This window comes from Erythrolamprus reginae, chromosome 4 (genome assembly GCF_031021105.1).
Source record: "Erythrolamprus reginae isolate rEryReg1 chromosome 4, rEryReg1.hap1, whole genome shotgun sequence".
Taxonomy (NCBI): domain Eukaryota; kingdom Metazoa; phylum Chordata; class Lepidosauria; order Squamata; family Dipsadidae; genus Erythrolamprus; species Erythrolamprus reginae.
In genome coordinates this window covers 40,374,774-40,400,038 of record NC_091953.1, presented here as the reverse complement: position 1 = coordinate 40,400,038, position 25,265 = coordinate 40,374,774, and the positions used below count along the sequence as shown (strand labels likewise).

The following is a 25,265-nucleotide window of genomic DNA, read 5'->3' as shown; positions in this document are numbered from 1 at the left end:
TACAGGATTGGGTGGCAGAGAAGTTGAACATATGTAAATTTAAAAGTTTAAGAAAGTTTACAAGTTAAGTGAAAGAAACTTCATTATTCATTTATATGTACATGTACATTTCTTCATTAAAAACATGTCTTTCTCCATAATTTAGACTAACTTTGTGAGTTTTTTGAGGGCTGGAACCAATTAAAATTATTTACATTAATTCCTATGGGGAAAAGTCGTTCGAGATAAGAGCTGCTCGACTTAAGAGCCCAGGTCCGGAACGAATTAAACTCGTATCTCGAGGTACCACTGTATTGGATTGTGCCCTTCAGCTACTATAGCATATGGTGTGGTTCCCCCCTTCCCATTTTTTTAAAAAAAGATAGTTAGAACCTTAATTTATATTGTGTATCCTTATTAGGGAGCTCTGGAACATGAAGAAAGCAAAACATTGCGCTTTCAACTGGAACTTTCCCAAATTAAAGCAGATTTTGAACGGAAATTGGCAGAAAAAGATGAGGAAACTGAAAACTTCAGGTACAGTATGATAAACTTTTACACAATCTGTCATATCAAAACAAAAACTGGATTGATGCTAACTGTACACTAGATATGGAATTTTGGCTTAGAACTTGTCTCTTAAATACTGTTTAGGAATTCATTATTGAAAGTGCTTAACATATCGGCAGTTTGGACAATCCTACCACCATCTATTGATGTTTATTTATCTTTTAATTTTTTATTTGTTTTGTCTAATACATAATGTAGGTATGTGAAGATATAATCATATACATGAATAAAAGATTAGAAAAACATTAGAAATGATAGTACATTCATATACATGATGCTAGTAAAACATAAAGAGGCAACAGGACAGGGGATGGAAGGCACGCTGTTGGCTGTGGAAGGGGCAAGCGTCTGTTTGAGGACAGCCTTTATATTATGATTCTACCAGCTTTTACATAGGATTTCTCAGTGTTCTAGCTTTCCTAGAGTCCAATGTCATTTCATCGCTGATGATATTTTTGCATATATGTGTTATTAGCAGGTGATGTCATTGACATACCCTAATACAGGAGGTTATATTTCATAAGGCTACTAAGACCTGGCGGCATTGAAATCAAATAAATAAACGAATAGATAGATAGATAGATAGATAGATAGATAGGTAGGTAGGTAGGTAGGTAGGTAGACAAACAAATAAACAAATATTTACAGTATTTTTCTGTTGAAAAAGATATTACCATGACTTAAGATGACTGACTGCCCCTATTAATTTTAACTACATTGGACCAGATTACCTCCGGAACTGCCTGCTACCGCACGAATCCCAGCGACCGATAAGGTCCCACAGAGTTGGCCTTCTCCAGGTCCCGTCGACTAAACAATCTCGTTTGGTGGGTGCCAGGGGAAGAGCCTTCTCTGTGGCGGCCCCGGCCCTCTGGAACCAACTCCCCCCAGTGATTAGAATTGCCCCCACCTTCCCTGTCTTTCGTAAACTACTCAAGACTCATTTATACCGCCAGGCATGGGGGGATTGAGATATTCCTTCCCCCTAGGCCATTACACGTTATGCATGGTATGTTTGTGTGTATGTTTGGTTTTTATAAATAAGGGTTTTTATCTGTTTTATTATTGGATTGTCACATGCTGTTTTTATCATTGTTGTTAGCCACTCCGAGTCTACGGATAGGGGCGGCATACAAATCCAATAAATTATTACTATTATTATTACAACTGGATCCAAGTTGCAAAATTGTAAATGAGTAAAAAGCAAACATAAAGGCAGTTCTAATATTTTGTTTCCATGTAGTGGCTATCTGGATTTTTGCCATCCAGATCTGGTAGTGCTAGTGCAAGAGAATCTAAAAATTAGTTTGCAGAATAGACTAATCTATCAGATGTATGAATTTATTTAAATTTTAAATTTCTTGAGAGAGTGTTTGTATATGTCTCTGTGTGTGTCCCAGTTTGTAAATTCTGGTTAACAGTGAAAAAGAACATTGAACAGATACCTACAGATATTCTGAATACAATATATTATTTACATTTTCCTAGTCTTGAGAGAACTGGGTTTTCTCTTCTTGACCTTTATTGTTAAAGTTGGCTAGATTGTCTGTAAAAGATTAACATTTGTAATTTTACAATACAAATATAAATGAACTCATAGCTTCAACCCTAAATATTTAAGAACTACAGAGTCCAAACTCTCTGAATATATTTGTTTGTTCACATTGCCCTTTTTATCTGTAATTATTACTTACAGTTACATTTAGAATAATATTAAAAGAATTGTAGAAAACAAAGAAAGAACAGAAAAAGCTAAAAGTGCAATCAATAAAAAATAGAAAAAGGTAGAAAAAACAGAAAGAGACAAAGAAAGGTACATGGAAATGTATGTATGTATGTATGTATGTATGTATGAATGTATGTATGAATGTACGTACATATGTATGAATAAGTAGCTTCTGATATTCTTAACAGCAGTTATAATTACATTTATATTGTACATCTACCATTATTGCCATACTTGGAATTGTATTAAGTTTCCATTCCATTCTGAGTAGCTCACAATTCTAAACAGATTACAAAGAAGTAGATTCTACAGCAATTAATAGGTCTTAGTTTTGCAAGAAAAGACCTATGAAAGAGATTATGCTGCCAGTCTAGATCCAATAAAGTTCATCAGTAAGAACTACCATAGATATAAGTGATCTATATTTCTTAACCATCACAATATTTTTTCATAGTTGTTCTGCCAGTAACACATTATGCAGAAGAGGGCAATTTACTTCTGCTTATGAATCTGCTGAGCCATCTGCACATGCTGTCTTAATTTGCAAGAATGTTGTTAAGACTGATTGATAATTACTGTCTGCACAATATGTTGACAAAAGATATATTAATAAACAAAAGGAAATAAACAAGAAAAAACTGGAATCACTTTTTAAGAAAACAGAATTAAGCCAGACTGTCTTTTGTCTGATAGACAGACAAAAATATAACAGCTTTCCTGATAGTAAAAAAAAAAATGCTTGAAGATGATTTGGGATGAAAGGTAGGCATATTAAAAACATATTATTTAAAAAATAGGAGAAACCAGCAGCGTACAATAGACACACTTCAGTCTACCTTGGATACTGAAGTTAAAAGCAGAAGTGAAGCTGTCAGGCTGAAGAAGAAGATGGAAGGTGACCTCAATGAAATGGAAATCCAGCTCAGCCATGCTAACCGGCATGCTTCTGAAGCAACTAAGACCACACGTATCCTTCAGGCTCAAATAAAGGTACTTCTATGAATATTGTTAATGAAATCTGTGCATCATAACAAAAGCAGCACAACCTCAACGAATACAGATAGCATATACAGTGTTCCCTCAATTTTCGCAGGTTCGAACTTCGCAAAAAGTCTATACCACGGTTTTTCAAAAATATTAATTAAAAAATACTTTGTGGTTTTCCCCCCTATACCACGGTTTTTCCTGCCGGATGACGTTTAATGTCATCGCCAAACTTTCATCCGCTTTTAATAAATATTTTTTTAATAAACTTTAATAAATAAACATGGTGAGTAATAATCTAAATGGTTGCGAAGGGAATGGGAAATTGTAATTTAGGGGTTTAAACTGTTAAGGGAAGGCTTGTGATACTGTTCATAGCCAAAAATTGTGTATTTACTTCCGCATCTCTACTTCGCGGAAATTCGACTTTCGCGGGCGGTCTCGGAACGCTTCCCCCGCGAAAATTGAGGGAACACTGTAGTACTAAGTTTTGCCAACCCATGACCAGATACAAGGTTTTCCCCCTGTTATTCTAAAATAAGATGGTAAGTCCACCTGGATAAAATAATATGTATGAGATAATTGTTGGGTGTGAAGGAATAACAAATTTCATCAGCCAGACTACTTGGCCTTTCCCACATATTTCATCAATTGCATTTTATACTATAATGGCAAATGTGGCTTAGACACTATACATTTGCTATGATATCTCTCTCTCTTTTTTCCCCCTGGTGAATGTGCAGCTTAAATAGTCTTAAGAAACTCTTATCTTTCTCATAAAATTAATGCAATGTCAAGCCATTGTATCATACTCACTGCTCACAGTCACTCATGCCCTCATCACCTCGAGGTTCGACTACTGTAATGCTCGCTACATGGGGCTACCTTGGAAAAGTGTTCGGAAACTTCAGATCGTGCAGAATGCAGCTGCGAGAGCAGTCATGGGCTTCCCCAGGTATGCCCATGTTACACCATCACTCCGCAGTCTGCATTGGTTGCCGATCAATTTCCGGTCACAATTCAAAGTGTTGGTTATGACCTTTAAAGCCCTTCATGGCATCGGACCAGAATATCTCTGAGACTGCCTTCTGCCGCACGAATCCCAGCGACCGATTAGGTCCCACAGAGTGGGCCTTCTCCGGGTCCCATCAACTAAACAATGTCGGTTGGCGGGCCCCAGGGGAAGAGCCTTCTCTGTGGCGGCCCCGACTCTCTGGAATCAGCTCCCCCCAGAGATTAGAACCGCCCCTATCCTCCTTACCTTTCGTAAACTCCTTAAAACCCACCTTTGTCGTCAGGCAGGGAGAAACTGAGATATTTCCTCCGGGCCTATACAATTTATGTATGGTATGCTTGTATGTATGTCTGCTTAATAATGGGTTTCTAAAAAATATTTTAAATTGTAAATTATTACATTTGTTATGAACTGTTTTATTGTGTTGTGAGCCGCCCCGAGTCTACGGAAAGGGGCGGCATACAAATCTAATAAATAAATAAATAAATATTCATATTAGTATCCAATTTATAACAGGATGTAGTATATTGTATCTTTCCCCTCCCTTTTTTATTTTTCCTCTCTCTGCTCCCTTACATAAGAGGCACAAGGACAGAAATTATGTCAGCATGCATCTTATTTGTATGTGTGTACATATGTGCCAGAATTTCAAAGTTCTTTAGAAAATTCAAAGTTTCTTTAAGAAAATTCAGATATCTTTATCTTGCTTGGAAATAAATCAGACCTTTTCATGCATTTGTTTAAAAATATTTATTTTACTGTGAAGAGAAAAGGAAAACCAGATGGAAGTGGGGCATCAACATATTTAAAAGTGGTAGAGTACTTTGAATTCCATCTCTCTGTATTTCTTTTGATATTTTTAATGAGAGATGTGCCTAACAAAACACATAAGCTTGTGTTATTTATTAAGTAAATGGAGAAAAGAGACAGAAGGGAATTATAATAATTATCATCGTAGATGGTATATTCTGCTCACCTGTGAGAAGAAAACCCTAAGAAAAATAAAAATATTTGGAGAGTTGTGCTTCTCAATAAGCAGACATGGAAGCAACCAATACTTTAAAAAATGTAATTTGAAACTGGCCTTAGTTCTCTTAATGATCATTATGTAGCGCAAGTTGCCTGGCTACTAAACGTATAGCTACTCTAAGATAATAACGAAAAACTCTAAGAGTATTTACATAATATTTGCTGATTTCAGTAAAAACAAAACACAGTGAAGCCTAGGTGTGAATAAAGACATCAGGAATTCCACAGCTGCAGTTAGAGAAAGATATATGTGAGATTTTGGCTTCTTTCAGGAACTGCAAATTCAGCTTGATGATTCAACACATCTTAATGAGGATTTCAAAGAGCAATTGGCAGTCACTGATCGACGTAATACTCTTCTCCAATCTGAGCTGGATGAGCTGAGGGCTGTGCTGGACCAGACAGAACGTAGTCGTAAATTGGCAGAACAAGAATTATTAGAAGCTACTGAACGTGTCAACCTTCTGCACACCCAGGTGGGCTTGCTTGAATGTTCTACTGTTTTGTTCTCTGTTTCCTGGTGGATAATAAATCCAACATTTCCCATAATGGAATGGTTTCTATGTGGTTCCTTGTTGTGGAACAACATTGGAAGTAATTGATTTATCCACCAGGAGTTCTTTCTGTGTGAATAGGGGGGGGGGGGGCAAAAAAAGAATACAATATATATTACAAACTGGCCAATGTTTTAAATTTTATCTTTTGTCCTCTAGGTCAAAGAAAATTGGCTTTGTACATTTATGTGACTGATGAGTTCTTTAAAAACCCTTTTGCTTAAGGGAATATTTTCCTATCCATTGCTTCCTTGTTTTTTGTTGGGCATTTTTCCATCTAAATTTCCATCCAAATTTAAGGTTCTTCTGTGCTGCAAGAACTTTGGAGGCTATCCAGATAATTTCAGTACAGGAATTATGTACCTTATTTAAGTCTTTTAAATCCCACTATTTCTATGGAAGTCCATAGCTCTTTCTTGTAGAAATAATGGCCTTCCAAGAGTATCATATTGGGTAGTTTACTCTTTTCTTGCATCCTGCTTTTTTCTAAATTATAGATCGGCATATCAGCCAATATTGATGATCTTTTTGCAAATTAGTTACAAGAAAGAAGCGTTATAATATCACACTTTCTAGAGATTTTCCTCCCTTTCGCTTGCATAAAACATAGAACCCATTTTATTGAGAGATGAGAGATTTCTTAAGCAGGTTCCAGAAATACAGAAAAACTTGAAGCCTCAATAAATGCAGCAAATATATTGTCTTATTGTTTAATGCAGTGTTTCCCAACCTTGGCAACTTGAAGATATTTGGACTTAAACTCCCAGAATTCGCTGGCTGGGGGAATTCTGGGAGTTGAAGTCCAGGTATCTTCAAGTTGCCAAGGTTGGGAAACACTGGTTTAATGGGTTAGGGACTGTTACAAAGATGTATGCATCTCATAAACAACTCTAAGATTCTTTGTTGTGTTTGTCTGGCAAATACTCAGTGTTCCTCATCCGATATATACTAACACACATCACTCTTAATTCATGGTTGACTTCTCTTTCAGACTCTAGTTGTTCAAGAAGGATATGATGTGGAAGATTCAACTTTGAACCAGAAATTGACCTCATTTATTTTCCACTAGTGTGTCTCTTGGAAATAATATATGTTATTCTACCAGGAATATGAATGAATAAGGCTATTGTTATATTTTATCTTATTCGCACAAGTCCTAGTGCTACAAAAGATCCTGTCTTCCTAATTAACTTGTCTTTTCCTCTTGGAATAAAAGAATACAAGCCTAATCAACCAGAAGAAGAAACTGGAGACTGATGTTACTCAAATACAAAGTGAGGTGGAAGAAGCTATACAGGAATGCAGGAATGCTGAAGAAAAGGCCAAAAAAGCAATCACTGATGTAAGTAAACATCCTATTTTTTCATTTCAGCCCAAATAATTGCTTTGTTATAGTACTTTAGAACAGTATTGTCTATGATCAGTTGTGAAAATTTATCTAGAGCTTTAAATTCCCATGTCCATTAAACCATAAAAATGAAAAGACTCATTTTGGTGTTGTAGAAAATACTGTACCATTTCACATCTTTATATTATTTCAGGCAGCAATGATGGCTGAAGAACTTAAGAAAGAGCAGGACACCAGTGCTCACTTGGAGCGCATGAAAAAGAATATGGAACAGACTATAAAAGATTTACAGAAGAGACTTGATGAAGCAGAACAAATTGCCCTCAAAGGGGGCAAGAAGCAGATTCAGAAGCTGGAATCAAGGGTATTTTTCTTTGAATTCAAATCAAGTGGTAGTTGCCTACTTCAAATATATATACTTGGAACATAGTTCTGGTTGAGTTAATATTGTTATTTAGTATACTTTGATTTAAAAACACCTAGTATATTTTTAAATGATATAAAATAATATAAATCAATTATTATATTTACCCATCCTTTTAGTTTAACAGATATAGACCTTTCTACATTATTAGAATCAATTCTGAATTCCAAGGACTGATTTTCCTGAAAAGTCTTCCAAGCAGATTCTGTAGAATGTCTATCCATTAGCCTTGGTGCCAAAACTCTTACACATGTTGGAACACAGTGGGGCAATTCCCCCAGGGTATCCAAGAGCAAAAAAATATTCTACCTTTCGTTGTAAACTTCATATATTTTTACTTATTTCATAAAAGAGTAGCTTATGGATATATGTACACATGCAATCATAACTTTCTAGAATACTAAACTAACTTTTTGCACCAATTCCCCCTGTATGTCATATTATTATTTTTATTTATTTATTTATTTATTTGTCCAATACACAAAACATATTGAGGGAAATGAAGTATTACATATAAGGAAAAGATATGAAAATGGAGGAGAAGATATATGAAAGAGAGGAAAGATATATGACATATGGGATAAGGGGAGACAAATTGGACAGGGGACGAAAGGCACACTGGTGCACTTATGTACGCCCCTTACTGACCTCTTAGGAACCTGGCGAGGTCAATTGTGGATAGTCTAAGGGAGAAATGTTGGGGGTTAGGGGTTGACACTACTGAGTCAGGTAATGAGTTCCACGCTTCGACAACTCAATTCCTAAAGTCATATTTTTTACAGTCGAGCTTGCAGCGATTAATATTGAGTTTGAATTTGTTGCGTGCTCTTGTGTTGTTGCGGTTGAAGCTGAAGTAGTTATTGACAGGCAGGACGTTGCAGCATATGATTTTGTGGGCAATAGTTAGATCGTGTTTTAGCCGTCGTAGTTCTAAGCTTTCTAGGCCTAGGATTGATAGTCTGTTTTCGTAGGGCATTCCGTTTCGAGTGGAGGAGTGAAGGGCTCTTCTGGTGAAGTATCTTTGGACGTTTTCTAGGGTGTTGATGTCCGAGATGTGGTATGGGTTCCAGACAGATGAACTGTATTCAAGGATGGGTCTGGCAAATGTTTTGTAGGCTCTGGCGAGTAGTGTGAGATTGCCGGAGCAGAAGCTGCGTAGGATCAGGTTAACAATTCTGGAAGCCTTTTTGGCAATGTTGTTGCAGTGGGCTTTAGCACTTAGGTCATTTGATATTAGTATTCCAAGGTCTTTAACTGAGTGGGGGTTGGCTGTGATATTTTGTTTATTCAGTTTGTATATGAGGTTTGGATTCTTTTTGCCGATGTGGAGGGTAGAGCATTTATTGGTTGATATTTGAAGTTGCCAGGTGTTGGACCAATCTGAGACAAAGTCGAGGTCTTTTTTGGAGAGTAGATGAGTTGTCCGTGGTGTTGAATAGTTTTACATCGTCAGTGAAAATAACACAGTTGCTCGTGATGTGATCGCAGAGGTCGTTGATGAATAGAATGACAAGAGTAGGACCTAGTACGCTGCCCTGGGGAACGCCGCTTTTGACAGGGACGGGGGTGGAAATGGCGCTTCCAATTTTGACAACTTGTTGCCTATTTGATAGGAAAGCAGTTATCCAGTTGTGGAGGAGTCCTGAGATGCCATAGGATTTGAGTTTTAGGAGTAATTTGTCATGAACCACTGAGTCAAAGGCTTTGCAAAAGTCAATATAAATTGCATCAATAGATTTTCCTTGGTCTAGGTGGGTAGTCCATATGTTTTTGCAGTGAAGTAGTTGTAGGTTGCAGGATACTTTTTTTCTGAATCCAAATTGTTTGTTTGAGAGTAGGTTATTACACTCTGCCAGTGTCCCATGCTTTAACAAGTCAGATCTTTTAGTTCGTTTTCTTTTTGCCCACCTTGATCTCAAATTGGCGGTGCAATCTCCTTCCTTCTTTCCACCTACCACATTGGCTGGGCTGTACAAGGATTCTCTGGTTTTTTACTTCAAGGGAAAATTAGTGTATCTCTTTCTCAACATAGTCCTCTATTTCAATATTATTTTCAAGGATCCTATTTCTTGCCTCCTATTATTTAGCTGAATATACTCCAGGTAGGTCCTTTCTACTAAACACTGTCTTCTTTAAGGAAAAAATGTCTTCTCTAATACAGCCCCACCTTTTGGAACAGCATCCCAACAGAGATAAGGACTGTGTTCTTTCTGTTAAAGTTATAAAAATCTATGAAAAGCCTGAAAGGATCCTAGGTTTAGATATATTATTGTTCGGCTACAGTTCCTATTTTGTTTGATTTGAGTTGTTTATAACATTGCCGTAGCCTGGGCTGCTGGTTTAGTTTGCTATTATACCTGTTTTTATGGATTTTCCAGTTTTGTACACAGTTCAGACTCCAGTGGGCATCTGATAAATAAAATATGACTTTAAAACTCTTTCCATCTATCAGAAAATAAGCTGAAACTATACCACTAAAACATGAATCAGTATAGCTGAATTGTAGAAATACAGTGTTTAGGTAAAAATGTTCAACTAAGAATGGAAAAGGGAACATCAGTTTTCTGAGAGATGAATTAACATTCTTCCCATTCCAAAAACTTTCAAAAAAATTATACCCTCTGATGACATCATAGACTAATTGAGGATCATCAATAATCAGGAGAGTTAGTTATATCTATAGTCTATGCAAATTTGTTCATATCTTGAGCTTAGTGTTATGGTAAACCCAATCTAATAATATATCTGTATTTGTTCAGATTCGTGAGTTAGAAAATGAGCTAGAGGTTGAAGTTCGTCGAAATACTGAGTCTCAGAAAGGAGTCCGCAAATATGAGAGGCGCATCAAGGAGTTGACTTACCAGGTAATTCTATTTAAGTGATCTTAAAATATTGCAGTAAAATAACACATTTTTTCCCCAAATACTATACACTCATGTACAGTATGTAAAGCAACATTTCTTAAGAAATTCACAAACCACAATAGAGGTTTATTTATAAGTATTAACTTATTACTATAAGTAATAAGTAATACCGTAAGTAAATGTATGCTATTAATCTTTGTTTAATAATTTAGTATAACTTCTGTTAACTTTCAAAAATGGAAAACAGAAATGAGTAATAGTGTCGGTAGAAGATAGATATCTTCTATGTTGGAAGATGATATACTTTTTCCTATATTATGGTCTATAGTTATTGTCTCAGAAGAGGGTATCAACGTTAAATATCATCTTTATTTATAACAAATGATGAAAATTGTAATCGTGTCCTTCATTTAAAAAAAAAACCCCACACATGTAATTAAAGTGTACAAGAGTGTATGATTAGTCCAGTAGTTTCTTTTCATGTGAACAATGGTGATATTTTGGTTAATTTAATACATGCTTCATATTTGTATTTTATTGCTTCCTGAAAGGAAAGAGGACTACTATTTTTTTAAAATATTCCAGCTGTCATAGAAACTGTGACTCTTCACCTATTCTTTCCTTTACTCAAATTGTTGGTATGATAAACAGAGCAGTCCAATGTAGGTCATCCTGAGCTACCTGGTGGAATGACAAAATGAAATATGATAAAAATAAAGAGTTATATCTTAAGAAACAACAGTTTGGACTTCCCGTAAAGCAAATTATCTGTTAGGCTAACATTTGTGCATAAATCATAGTTCCTGATGTTAATCCTTTATTTATTAAAAGGCAGAAGAAGACAAAAAGAATTTGACAAGAATGCAAGAGCTAATTGATAAACTGCAACTCAAAGTAAAAAGCTACAAGCATCAAGCTGAAGAAGCTGTAAGTGATAGAGCAATCATTATTGCACATTTAGTTTTAACCTCCCCCCTCATTTTACTGCATTGCATTTTTCTATATTTTCATGGTATTTCCAAAAATCCTGGAGTTTTCCTAGATTGTCTTGTCCTGCCTTCTTTTATGTCAATGGGGCCCTTTTGGTTAAAGAAGTGCCCAAACATTAGAGATACAGGAAATTACAATTGGAAAGTGTACCACTGTACACAAATACAATTTCATCCTTCAGAATTGAAAATCTATGATATAGTATGACATAGTTATGACCTATAAAGCCCTTCATGGCACTGGACCAGATTATCTCCGGGACCGCCTTCTGCCGCACGAATCCCAGCGACCAGTTCCGTCCCACAGAGTGGGCCTTCTCCGGGTCCCATCAACTAAACAATGTCATTTGGCGGGACCCAGGGGAAGAGCCTTCTCTGTGGCGGCCCCGACCCTCTGGAACCAACTCCCCCCCGAGATTACAATAGCCCCCACCCTCCTTGCCTTTCGTAAGTTCCTTAAAACCACCTCTGTCGTCAGGCATGGAGGGACTGAGATATTCTTTCCCCCTAGGTTTCTACAATTTATGCATGGTATGTTTGTATGTATGATTGGTTTTTATAACAAGGGTTTTTAGCTGTTTTACTATTGGATTGTCACATGCTGTTTTTACCACTGTTGTTAGCCGCCCCAAGTCCACAGAGAGGGACAGCATACAAATCCAATAAATAAATAAATGAAATAATTTATCTTAGCATGATAACTAAAAGAGGTTTCTGCCTCAGTAAAGAGTGATAGATCTTGCTTATTACCCTGCAGAACAGAAACAAAGCAATATGTGTGTATATTGAAAGCTGCAACCCCTTGGTTGCATATCAGTGGTAGGTTGCTACTGGTTCGCCCTGGTTCAGGTGAATCAGTAGCAGTGGCAGCAGGAAGCTCCAAACACCCACCCGGAAGTCATCACGGATGATTTGCGCATGCGCAGAAAGTTCTGTGCTGTATGCGATTGTTCCAAACCAGTAGCGAAGGTAAGTGAAACCCAGTGCTGTTGCATACACAACTCGCACACAGGATTTTGTCAAAGGTAGATCAGTCTTCTTACAGCAATGCAATCAGTTAAAATCCCTTAAAATTTGGGTGTTATTTTAACTGAGTCAAAAATCCACTTATGTATGTGCATTTTCGCAAACAAATGCACCACTATTTCTATCATTGCTTCCCTGTTCTGCGGATGCTGCTTAGTTCAAAGGGACAGCTGTGGAAAATAAAGATGAAAGGAATTGCTCCCTTGAAAACTAAAAAGCAAAATAGTGCAAGATGTAACTGAGAAAGTAAATGATAAATCCATTTTCATGCAAATTAATACAAGTATAATAGAAGACTTGAAGACTTGAAAAAGGTTATATTAGTTTTCATAGATTAGATTCTGATAAATATTTAAATATAATTTAAATATAATAGCGCAACCCCTGAATATGGCAAGTTCAAAATTTATATATAGTGGCTATAAGAGTGAAGTTTTAAACTTTTAAAATAAATTTAGTCTGTTTATGACAATGCTTGCTCAGCATTCAATTCTGTACTTTAATGATGACAAATTTGATTTTATAGTTGAAAAATAATTTCCTGTACGTTTATAAAACCTTAATTCTGCTTGCTGATCTGTGTTAATTCCACACTTTGATACCTGTAGTTTAATTATTCAGCTCATATTTAATCATGGTTTATTAAACAGACCACATATGTTTAGTCTTTTGCACCATGCTAGGCTTTTGCACCATGCTAGGCTATGTGTTTTTATTGTATGGTGGAGAAATTTTTTTTTTAAAGTAACCCCCAATATATATATATTGGGGGTTACTTTTTAAAAAAAATTTCTCCACCATACAATAAAAATTTTCTCCACCATACAATAAAAACACACATAAGTAAAAACACGTTCTGCATGCCTATAAAATTTTCTTCTCTAATGAAAAATAATTATATTTTTAAAGGAGGAAAAAGTTTTACATATGATTCGGTCAGTCATATCTACAAGAGGTAAAAAAAAGTGTGTGACATTATTTCATGTACAAAAAGGCCAGAGCTTCAATAATGCAGCTGTGACTGCTATCCTGACTTATTTTTGTTCCCCTTGTAGATACCATTGATATGACTGAAGGACAGAAATATTTTTAATTTTTTTAAAATTAAATTTAAAAACAAATGAAATACTGTAATGCCAAATGTGGGGATTATCCTGTTAAGACCCATTATTCCTATCAAAAACAAAAAACCCACATCTTCCAGCAAACTTTTTTTTATATAAACCACAATGATTTGATTTATCCATTATGCCAAGCCAAAACCAAACAAACCAATTATGAAATGCAACTCAGTGTATCTGTCTGTTATTCCCAAATTATCATGGACAACAAATGTTGAAACTCCTCTGTGTTTAGAACATTAAATTTTTTCCTGCCTATAAAAATATTTGAATTTTGCTCCAACTGAAAGCTTGAAATCAATATTCCTGACTTTCTAAAAAGTCCCTCCTTAGTGACTTCATAAATTGATGTACATGAAGCTGCTTTCCAGCCCAATATTATTAAATATTTAAAAATGAAGTACTGTACAGCAGCTTTTTCTAGCTTAGTACCTTTTAAGAGTTTTGGATTACAATTTCCATAAACTCTGACCAGTAGATGTGATAGAACTTTCAGTTCAATATATCTGAAAGGCACTTTTCTATGTATAAACCTGATTTGTCTTGACTGTATGTTTTTAGAAGGCCTTTGCTTCTTGATTGTCAAAGTCAAATATTGTTATATCCTTATATATTTTTTTCCCAACAGGAATCTCAAGCTAATCAATACCTTACAAAATATAGGAAACAGCAGCATGAGCTGGATGATGCCGAAGAACGAGCTGAGATTGCTGAATCTCAGGTTAATAAACTCAGGACCAAGTCAAGAGACATTGGCATGAAAAAGGTAGGAAATGGAAGAAACTGATTCTGTTAGAATCTCTAAAGGACAATAAGGGAGAGGAACAAGGATAGACAGAGTATCTAGAATCTGCCACTGAAATTTTCCAAGGTGAAAGTCATTCCTGATTCTCCTCTGCCTGGTGCTTTTAAAGGAGTAGACCATTCCTGCCAGATTCATTCCCATCTGATGGAATGAGAATTGAGATTCCAAAATGGAGCATTGGGCCACTAAATTAGACTTTTCCATGTAGGTATCTTTAGTTAAAAAAAACCCCAAAACCCGCATCACTTGTTATTTCTCAACCAGTCTACAGTATTCTCCTAATGCATCTGGAAATACATTGTGGTTGGAAAGACTATGCTAGGCTGGAGTGAATAATGACCCACTCTTTTTGCTCTCGCTGTGCTAAAAGCATATACTACATGAGTATCATTTGAAATAAAGTGCTGTTGAGCACAGAAATCAAAAGGTATTATTTCTGTCTGGACTACTGGTATCTATAAAGGTACTCACCATGTATTAATCAGCCATGCTTTGCCCATGTAATTGTACTTTTAAAATGGCTATAATTAATATTACAATTAATAACTAAAGATGCAATCTAGGACTATTAAAACAATTTGGGAGTTGACAAAGGATTTTTAAAATTCAAATTTGTGCCACAAAATGGCTTTAAAAGTGTTGTTAATACTGCAGCTGGTTTTAATATATGGCCAATTAAATTTCATGATATCTTGTTTTATCATGTTAGTTTCTCCAATTGTGGTGGATATTGCCAAAAAAGAAATTGTTCACTGACTTTATTCAATGAAAGCTCCAAAAAGAACAGTGGAAGATAAAAAAAGTGGACTCTCGTGGAAAATTGCATAATCATTGGTTGTTGTCATGGTCACCATTCTGAGGGCTCTCTAGAAGGCCAGTGGAGGACATAACAATCATTTTAGTCTGTATAAATAACAAAAGCACACAACCTCACACACTATCTCCCCCATGTAATAAACATAACAGATGCACTTCAGACTCGCCATCTCTACAGGTTATACGAGTGCCTACATCTCCTGTTGCTTCCTTTTTTAAGTAGTTACAAATATTACAATAAAATCACAGCTTGGTATTATAATATAGGGAGGATTTGCAAAATCTAGCAATTTTGGGAAACTTGGAGGCGGTTAACCTTTTTCCTATTCAAAACGTAAAAAAAGCTACATGCAGAATATTTAGCCCGTCTCCCTGACTTTCCTTCGCTATCTTTATTTATTTTTATTTATTTATTTTGTCCAATACAAATTGAAAGTTAAGGAGAATAAAAATGTGTAGTAGTAAATGGTCAAAGCAATGGAAACTGCAGTTTAATGTTTCCAAATGTAAAATAATGCACTTGGGGAAAAGGAATCCTCAATCTGAGTATTGCATTGGCAGTTCTGTGTTAGCAAAAACTTCAGAAGAGAAGGATTTAGGGGTAGTGATTTCTGACAGTCTCAAAATGAGTGAGCAGTGTGGTCGGGCGGTAGGGAAAGCAAGTAGGATGCTTGGCTGCATAGCTAGAGGTATAACAAGCAGGAAGAGGGAGATTGTGATCCCCTTATATAGAGCACGGGTGAGACCACATTTGGAATACTGTGTTCAGTTCTGGAGACATCACCTACAAAAAGATATTGACAAAATTGAACGGGTCCAAAGATGGGCTACAAGAATGGTGGAAGGTCTTAAGCATAAAACGTATCAGGAAAGACTTAATGAACTCAATCTGTATAGTCTGGAGGACAGAACGAAAAGGGGGGACATGATTGAAACATTTAAATATGTTAAAGGGTTAAATAAGGTTCAGGAGGGAAGTGTTTTTAATAGGAAAGTGAACACAAGAACAAGGGGACACAATCTGAAGTTAGTTGGGGGAAAGATCAAAAGCAACGTGAGAAAATATTATTTCACTGAAAGAGTAGTAGATGTTTGGAACAAACTTCCAGCAGATATGGTTGGTAAATCCACAGTAACTGAATTTAAACATGCCTGGGATAAACATATATCCATCCTAAGATAAAACACAGGAAATAGTATAAGGGCAGACTAGATGGACCATGAGGTCTTTTTCTGCCATCAGACTTCTATGTTTCTATGTTTCTATATCAGGGAAGGGATAGAACAAGAGATATGAGAATAGAATACATCAATGAAGAGTAGAGGAAGGATATATGGATGGTAGAAAAGATATATAAAATATAGGAGAGACAATTGGATAGGGGACCGAAGGCATACTAGTGCACTTATGCTCGCCCCTTACTGACCTCTAAGGAGGCCACTTTTCCCCAAAATATTCCTCTGTCGTGAGACCATAAAAAGAGCTTGAATTTTATCTAATCTAACATTCTGGTCTCATGAAGGGCAAAAGAATACCCATGAGAACCATGTGAGGGCAATTATGTTATTTACAGAATTCTGTTTCTTCTTTTTAACCATTCCAGAAAATATTAAAGCTGAAATTTGTATATGTTAGTGGAGGAAATATACCCTAAATAGGCTTGTGAATCAGACCTGATGTTAATTAAACTGAAGATGTAATGTTTGTAGCTGCCCAATTCAATTTTGCGTGTCAAGATGCCATTCTTATTTTAACAAGAACCACTTCTGAGAAGACACAAAAAGACATTGAATGACAAATCTCAATGTGACACTAATTCATGCTTGTGCTTGTTAGCAATATTCTATTTGAAAGATTAGTCGGGTTTCACTTCACTTTGCTTTCCATAATCTAATTGTAAGTAGGTGCCAGAATTAGAGGAAGGCAAGTCAGTAATTTGAGATGAGCAACTGTACCTGTGAAGACAAGCTGGTTACACAGTTGTGTTGCTTCATAAACTCTCAGAATCAAACAGCTAGACTGTAAGGAAGAGGACAAGCATAGAAGTAAAACCCACCTATTCTACTGCACATTGTGGGCAATTGGGTAATATGAACGGTGTAAAAAGAAGTGAATTTTAATGACAGCAGAGGAAGCACACTTCTAATACAAAGAAAAATAGCTTTGAAAATTGAAATATTGTATAGTATATGGGAAACCTTTTGACAATAAGGCTGTAATGGTAGATAGGATGGCATCATTATATTGCTGCATATCTTTTATTTTATTTATTTTATTTATTTATTTTGTCCAATACACAATAATACACAATGAAGGTTATAGAGGATATAGTAAAGAAGAAATACGAGATATAGGAGAGACTATAGGACAGGGGACGGAAGGCACTCTAGTGCACTTATCTACACCCCTTACTGATCTCTTAGGAATCTGGAGAGGTCAACCGTGGATAGTCTAAGGGTAAAATGTTGGGGGTTAGGGGATGATACTACGTAGTCCGGTAATGAGTTCCACGCTTCAACAACCCGATTACTAAAGTCATATTTTTTACAGTCAAGTTTGGAGCGGTTAATGTTAAGCTTGAATCTGTTGTGTGGTCTTGTGTTGTTGTGGTTGAAGCTGAAGTAGTCTTTGACAGGCAGGACATTGCAACATATGATCTTGTGGGCAATACTTAGATCATGCTTAAGGTGTCATAGTTCTAAGCTTTCAAGACGCAGGATTGTAAGTCTAGTTTCGTAGGGTATTGTTTTGAGTGGAGGAATGAAGGGCTCTTCTTGTGAAGTATCTTTGAACATTTTCAAGGGTGTTAATGTCTGAGATGCGATATGGGTTCCAAAAAGATGAGCTGTATTCGAGGATGGGTCTGGCGAAAGCTTTGTAAGCTCTGGTAAGTAGTGTGAGATTTCCAGAGCAGAAGCTACGTAGGATTAGATTAACAACTCTTGAGGCCTTATTAGCGATGTTGTTGCAGTGGGCTTTGGCACTTAGATCTTTAGTTATTAGTATCCCGAGGTCCTTGACCGAGTGGGGATTAGCTGTGATCTTTGTAGAGTTCAGTTCACTAGCTGGAGGAGGTTTGGCAAATTTTTGGCAGTGATAAAATATTGGTAGGCAGTGAAGCTGGTGAGGCTGACTGCCATACAAGTATCTTTCTGTACTGAATAGATGTAGTAAGCAACAGCAGAGGAAGATTGACAGTAGTTGTTCCCAATTCTTAAGCAGAATGCCTGTACAAAAGGGCCCATTCATAGCCTAAGCTTCTTTCCCAGAAGAAATAATTTGAAAGAAAGGCTCATTCCTAATCTTGTCTCTGTTCTTTCAGCTTTATGTATTGGGGCTTTGTTTTTCTTGAAAGCAGTAAGTGTTTTAAGCAAAGTTCAATTTTGACTTTTTTCCCTATTCTTAAAAGCAATCAACCTTTGGCATAAAACCTATTGTTACGTTTGTACCTATTCATTCAGTGCTGAGTTTAATATTTAGAAATTGTAACATTGTCCTAAGTCTCATATGAGTTAAGCCTTATGGCTAAATTTTAAAAGATGATAGTGATAGGTGGTATTTGAGACATATCCCAAACCATTATGGTGCCTACACTGTCAGAACTGCAAAATGTGCACCCCAAACTTCTATTTAAATGAGATATCAATTTGCAGTGAAGATACGTTATAACTCATATTATCTGCATATTTATCTGGTTTATCCGAACAGCTAACTTTAAGAAGCATCAGCTACTTTATCACTTCTTAAGAACATATGAATGATGGGCTGTTGAAATATTGAGTGCTGTCTTGATCACCATTTACAGGTGATGCTGGTTAGAACGTCTTTCAGGTATTCCTGACTGATCCTGATTCTGTAGAAGGTAGAAAACACAAAATAGGGATCATTTCCTGCAATCTCAAAGTGATCCCATACAATTCCATTTCCTCATTTCTTCAGTCCAGTGCCTACAACTTTGTTGGTACTCCAAGTCAAAGGTTCAGTGGAAGAAGATGTGTACTACCCCTTAAGTGAGGAAACCTTGGAGAGAAGTGTATATAGGCACGTTTAGCATGTCTGCATTCCTGTGAGTTGGTGTTGACTCTCAGCATCTGCTAGTCCCTGCAGTTTCTGCCCATCATGTGACAGAACATTTCGGGCCTGTATAGGCCTTACCAGCCACCTGCAGACACATCGTGTAAAGCCCACAACCCATTAGATGTCAAGGTCCTCCTCAAAAACGATGGCCGAACATCATTGGCAAGATTTTCAGAAGTGATTTACCAATGCTTCCTTCAAGAACTGAGAGAGACTGGCCCAAGATCACCCAACTGGCTTCATACCAGGCAGGCATAGTCCTCCAATAAAGAAGAATCTTTGTAGCTCATGGTTGAAATGAGGGTCCCTTGGTGCTCTCTGAGCTTGGTTGTTTTCATGCAGACATTTCATTAGCCAAACTAGGTAACACCATCAGTGCTAGTAATCCACTAGTAATTACTAGTTTGGGTAATTAAATGTCTGCAATAAAACAACCAAGCTCAGAGAGCACCAAGGACTTGGTTTCTAATGCCTTAACTACATACCAGACTGACTGAAGAATACCAAATAACATGAAATTTCTCTCCTGAATATCAGCAATGTTCTCCTCTCTTATGTGGGGTGGGGAACTCTACTTCCTGTTTGCTGCATTTGCTGGCACAGAGAGAACCATCATGCTATGGCCTCCAGGATTTCTTCTCATCTCTTTTGATGCTGGTTTACATAGGATCATTTCTACTGGACCATACAGAGACTAGTCTATCAGGCAGGAAGAGTGAAGGGATGCTTCGAATACAATAATTCTTGAATACAGCTTATCTGTCTGGAACCCAAACCGCATTTTGGACATAAATACTCTAGAAAATGTTTAGAGATACTTTACTAGAAGAGCCCTCCACTTGCAACAGAATACCCTACACAATTAGGCTTACAATCCTAGGTTTAGAAAGTAAACCGCTCTAAACTCCACTGTAGAAAATACAACTTTAGTAACCAAATAGTTGATGCATAGAACTCACTACCAGACTCTATAACAACATCACCTAACCCCCAACACTTTACTATCCACTGTTGACCTCTCCCAATTCCTAAGAGGTCAGTAAGGGGCATGCATAAGTGCACCAGAGTGCCTTCCGTCCCCTGTCCTACTCTTTCTCTTTTACTAGTATCATGTATATAAATATTATTGTATCTCTGTATACTACCAATACATACTTGACAAAACAAATAAAATTTAAAAAATAAATAAAATATGGAAAAAACACCCCTCCTTACCTTCCCCTTCTAGAAGCTCTGTCTTATTAATAGGCAAGTTATATTAATATGCAAGTATGTGTTGCTTGAGAAACATTTTAAAAACCCAAGGAGAATGAAGGGGAATAAAAGATGCAATTGAGTGGCTGAAACAAGTGCAGAAAGACTGAACACGGAACTTAAAAGCAAGCATTAATATTCTATAGAGAAGACACATAAGGTTTAGATAAGGGTAAAAAGTACATGGGTATGAAAAAAGGGAAAGAAAATAACCCTCAAGGGCAGAAGAAAATAAGAGTGGAATGGTCTTGCTTGCACAAAGAACAGCAACATGTCCCTTCATGAATATTTTGATAGGCAAGAGCTGACAAACTTTCCTCATATCGTTAGCAGTGCATTGTACCACTTAACCCCCTCTCAGTTGCCCTGAGGACACATGCAAAAAGTCACTCGAAGCAGCAATCATTGTAGGAAATAGAAAGCACCATCAACACAATTTAATTTGGATGCAAGTTTTATAGTCAAAAGTAGAAAATCTTCAGGAAAACCATTTGGACCCTGGTCAATGAAACAAAAAGGATTCTGGGAAGAAGAAACCAGTAACTAATCTGAGTGCAAGCAACTTCCAATCTTACTCCATTTTCTCCATTTTGACCTAGCATCTCCTGATATTGTACCAATGCAACAGAGTGAGGAACAGTAATGGGCCCCACCTGCTATGGCTGGGATCAGCTATCCGTTAGCAATTTTTGATCGGTTCCAGAGGCCCGGCTGGCTGGCCACGCGCTCAACATGTGTGTGTGCCGCTCCGTGCAAGATTTCGCTTTTGTGCATGCACACAAAGCGAAATCTCACGTGAGAAAGTTTGCGCAGGAGCAAAAAAAGGACAAAATTTGCCAAAATCCCAAGGTTGGCCCTCTTCAGGTCCCATCGACTAAGCAATGTCAGTTGCCAGGCCCATGGGGGAGTGGCCTTCTCTGTGGCAGTCCCAGTTATTTGGAATCAACTACCCCCCGAGGTCTGTACCGCCCCCACCCTGCTGGCCTTCCAAAAGGCCTTGAAAACCTGGCTCTGCCATCAGGTCTGTGGGCCATGAGAACTGATACCTTAATTTCCGGCCTAGACATTACTTGATTGGGATGTTTGATGGTATAACTGCAGTGACTTTATTTAAGGGTTTTATGTTATATTAATTCATTGTTATATTTTATCATTTTACAGTATATTGTTTTCATCTTGTTGTAAACAGCCCTGAGTCTTTTATACAAATCTAATAAACAAACAAACAAACAAACAAATAAATACATACACACACACACACACATATACAGTGATCCCCCGGTTATTGCGTCCCCGACCATTGCGAACAGGGTAATTTGCGATTTTTCAACCCAGAAGTCAAAACACCATCTACGCATGCGTGCCCTTTTTTTCTATGGGCACGCATGCGTAGATGGCGCCCGGCAGATCAGCTGCTGGGCGGCTTCCCTGGGTCTTCCCCCTCTTGCTGGCATCAGCGAGGAGTTTCCCCACCGCCCACGCAAACTCCTCGCTGCCGCTCGCCCGCCCTTCGCCCGCCCATGCCATTCGATCCCCCTCTTGCTGGCGGGAGGGCGAGAAGCCCTCCCCAGCACCCGCTCGCCCGCCCTTCGCCGCTCGCCCGCCCTTCGCCCTGGCCGCTTCTTCCCAGCGGAGAAATTCCAGCCCCCACCTGGTCCCGCCCGATCCTCCTCCCTGAGGCAGCTCGCCCTCCCATGGCCGCTTCCTCCACCCTCCATCGCAAGCCCTCGCCACCGCAGCCAACGCGCGCTGCGATCTTCAAGCCCGGCTCCTTTCGGCCCAGCATCCCGGGCCAAGCAGCTGCCTTCCGTGACTGAGCCTGGCTGGCCCGGAAGATCGTAGCGCGCATTGGCTGCAGCGGCGAGCGAAGCCAAGCTGGCAGCAATGTCGCCGCCGCTGCAGCCAACGCGCGCTACGATCTTCCGGGCGAGCCAGGCTCAGTGACGGAAGGCAGCCGCTTGGCCCGGGATGCTGGGCCGAGAGGAGCCGGGCTTGATCCGATGAGCCTGGCTGGCCCGGAAGATCGTAGCGCGCGTTGGCTGCAGCGGCGAGGGAAGCCAAGCCGGCAGCAATGTCGCCGCCGCTGCAGCCAACGCGCGCTACGATCTTCCGGGCCAGCCAGGCTCAGCGGATGAAGCCCGGCTCCTCTCGGCCCAGCATCCCGGGCCAAGCGGCTGCCTTCCGTCACTGAGCCTGGCTCGCCCGGAAGATCGTAGCGCACGTTGGCTGCGCTGGTGAGGGAAGCCAAGCAGGCGCGCCGTTCTCCGCTGACTCCTAAAGCGGGGAAGTTCGCCAGGAGTCAGCGGAGAACGGCGCAACTGTTTTAAAACGATCGGAGCTTTCCAATGAGTCCCGAAGACAAACGGCAAACTTCCGCGTTTGTCTTCGGGACTCATTGGAAAGCCGCGCGGGTGTTTTAAAACATCCCCGCCGACATGGGGGGCTTGCTAGCAGCCCCCCAAACCCGGGTTGGGGGTTCGGGGGGGTGCTAGCGAGCCCCCCATGTCGGCGGCGACGTTTTAAAACAGCCGCGCCGCCCCCCAATCTTCGGCTCCTCATTAGCGCTGCGGAAGTTAAAAACACCATCTGCACATGCGCAGATGGTGTTTTTACTTCCGCAGCGCTACTTTGCGAAAACCCGCTCGTTGCGGGGGGTCCTGGAACGGAACCCTCGCAACGAGCGGGGGATCACTGTACATACTGGCAGTAAGAAGCTTTCAGGTTCTAAAACATTTTTTAGTTTAGCTGCCTAAACAGATAATAAAGGTTTTCTAAATGTAATCTATTGCATCACATTCTTTTCCTATTGATCTTTCCTTACAATGGTAATTTCTACTGCATCTAAGTTGTATTGTCATATTTTACGATATTTCAGGGTCACGATGAAGAATAAATATACAGTACTTTCCTTGATGGTTGGAATGGTGTTCACAAAGAGAGCACTCAACAATCCTGAAGCAAGAGAAAACTGATTTTTAATTAATAAAAATCAATGTCTATACTGCTGTTGTCCTTGCTCTTTTATAACAAATATGTTTTTCAAGGTTTGACATAAAAAGGTTTTGTTCTGTTCATTATTTTGCATGTTGAGATTTATTTAAAATGTTGGAGAAAAGGGGCACACTTCAGTAGAGAATATATTTTGAGTAATCCCTGCTGAAATTAATGGAAATTGCTCAGCAGCTGTGCTTTCTTTCAAGTTCTTGTTTCTTTACTAGCCCTATGAATCACATCACCAATTATGAACAACCCAGAGGTGATCACGCAGCTTAAGGTCATGGTGATTAAAAGCAAAAAATGTTTTAGAAAGTAGCAAAGCATACTAAATGATCCTGAATCAAACCTAAGTGTTTTATTAAGGTAAATACTTCAAGCATAATCATACATAAAGATAGATTTCACAAGAAGAATGATTAAAGAGCAATCTGAAATAATGTTCGATTGCATGAATGACCCCAAGTACTACAGTAGTTAAAATATGTTCCAATATCGTATTCCAGTGGGATATAACTCGATTTCTCTTCAACATTTTGTTCAGCAGAGCTTCTCTGACTGGTAATAAATAAGCCAGTAACTAGAAGAGAAACATCAAGAAATTGCTCATCAGTGTTACTAATTTTATCATATGGGAAAGTGCTAGATGTTTCTTCATTTCATGTCATTTCAATTAAGACCTTTGAATGAAAAAGGACACAATTTGGGATTGTAGTCACATATGTAGGTCCTTCTTAAAAATACACCTGGATATCACAAATAGGCTATCACTATAATTTCTTGATCTGGAAGGTGCTTCTTCATCATTTGTATCTTTTTAAAATTTAATAGTAATCCAACTTTCTATTTCCTAGTCTTGTTTCCCCAACATTATTGAACCAAGGAATCTCTAACAATTAATAGATTTGGGATGCAACAAACATGCAACTGTATTAAAAATCATTATTTGGGAAATACAGTGTCCAAAAAATAAATGATATTTCATGAACCTTTGGATGTCACATTATCAGCTCTTCCTCTTTAACCAGGCAAGTACTAGTTGATTGGAAATAAAGAAACAGGGGAGCTCTGGAGAGTTTGATTCAAATTTTTAATTCTCACACATCTGTCCTACATCACAACAGTCACTCATTTCTCAATTTTTTGATTACCTCGAAAACATCCTATGGAGTTGTGTTTGGGCCTGGGCCAGCCGTTGCTCCCACAGATGGGAGAGATGCGGCACAAAGTGAGTGCGAAAGCCTGACTGACAGCCAGGAAGATGTGGCAGACAACCAGGAAGACGTGGCCGACAGCCAGGAGGATGAGGCCACTGGTTTGCAGGATTCAGCAGACAGCCCAGGGGATTTGGCATGCAGTCCCTCACACAGTCTTTCGTCCTTGGATTCTTCTGCAGATCAATATATTGATCTGCTTAGCCAAAGAGCTATGCAAAAGAGGTATCGATTGAAGGATTATTACAAGTCATCAGAGTAGCCCCTGGGCTGGGTGTGGTTCTTATACTGAGGGCTGGGTGTGGTTCTCTTAATGAGAGCTAAAGGTATTAAAGGGAACAAAGGCCCAAGGCAAACTGTGGCTGTTTATCTGTGTTATTTTGTGGTTCCTGCTCTGAAGTTTCTGTTCCATGCCTTTGGATTTTCAACCCAGCTTTTTCAGACACGTGGGAGGTGAAATCTCTGGGACTTGCTG

The 25,265-nt window shown here is 38.4% G+C and overlaps 1 protein-coding gene and 1 long non-coding RNA gene across 2 annotated transcripts in view; one reads left to right on the top strand and one right to left on the bottom strand.

The window, feature by feature from the left end:
- The window catches only part of MYH15 (myosin heavy chain 15), a 109,698-nt gene extending 86,117 nt beyond the window's left edge, over positions 1-23,581 (top strand). The window contains exons 34-42 of the mRNA XM_070750102.1: positions 401-516; positions 3,073-3,265; positions 5,576-5,779; positions 7,074-7,199; positions 7,399-7,569; positions 10,389-10,493; positions 11,325-11,420; positions 14,258-14,395; positions 23,458-23,581. Coding sequence (XP_070606203.1) covers positions 401-516; positions 3,073-3,265; positions 5,576-5,779; positions 7,074-7,199; positions 7,399-7,569; positions 10,389-10,493; positions 11,325-11,420; positions 14,258-14,395; positions 23,458-23,475 — 1,167 coding nt within the window. The 3' untranslated portion in view covers positions 23,476-23,581. The remainder of the gene's footprint in view (positions 1-400; positions 517-3,072; positions 3,266-5,575; positions 5,780-7,073; positions 7,200-7,398; positions 7,570-10,388; positions 10,494-11,324; positions 11,421-14,257; positions 14,396-23,457) is intronic.
- The window catches only part of LOC139166494 (uncharacterized), a 71,591-nt gene that overhangs the window by 21,883 nt on the left and 24,443 nt on the right, over positions 1-25,265 (bottom strand). The window lies entirely within an intron of this gene.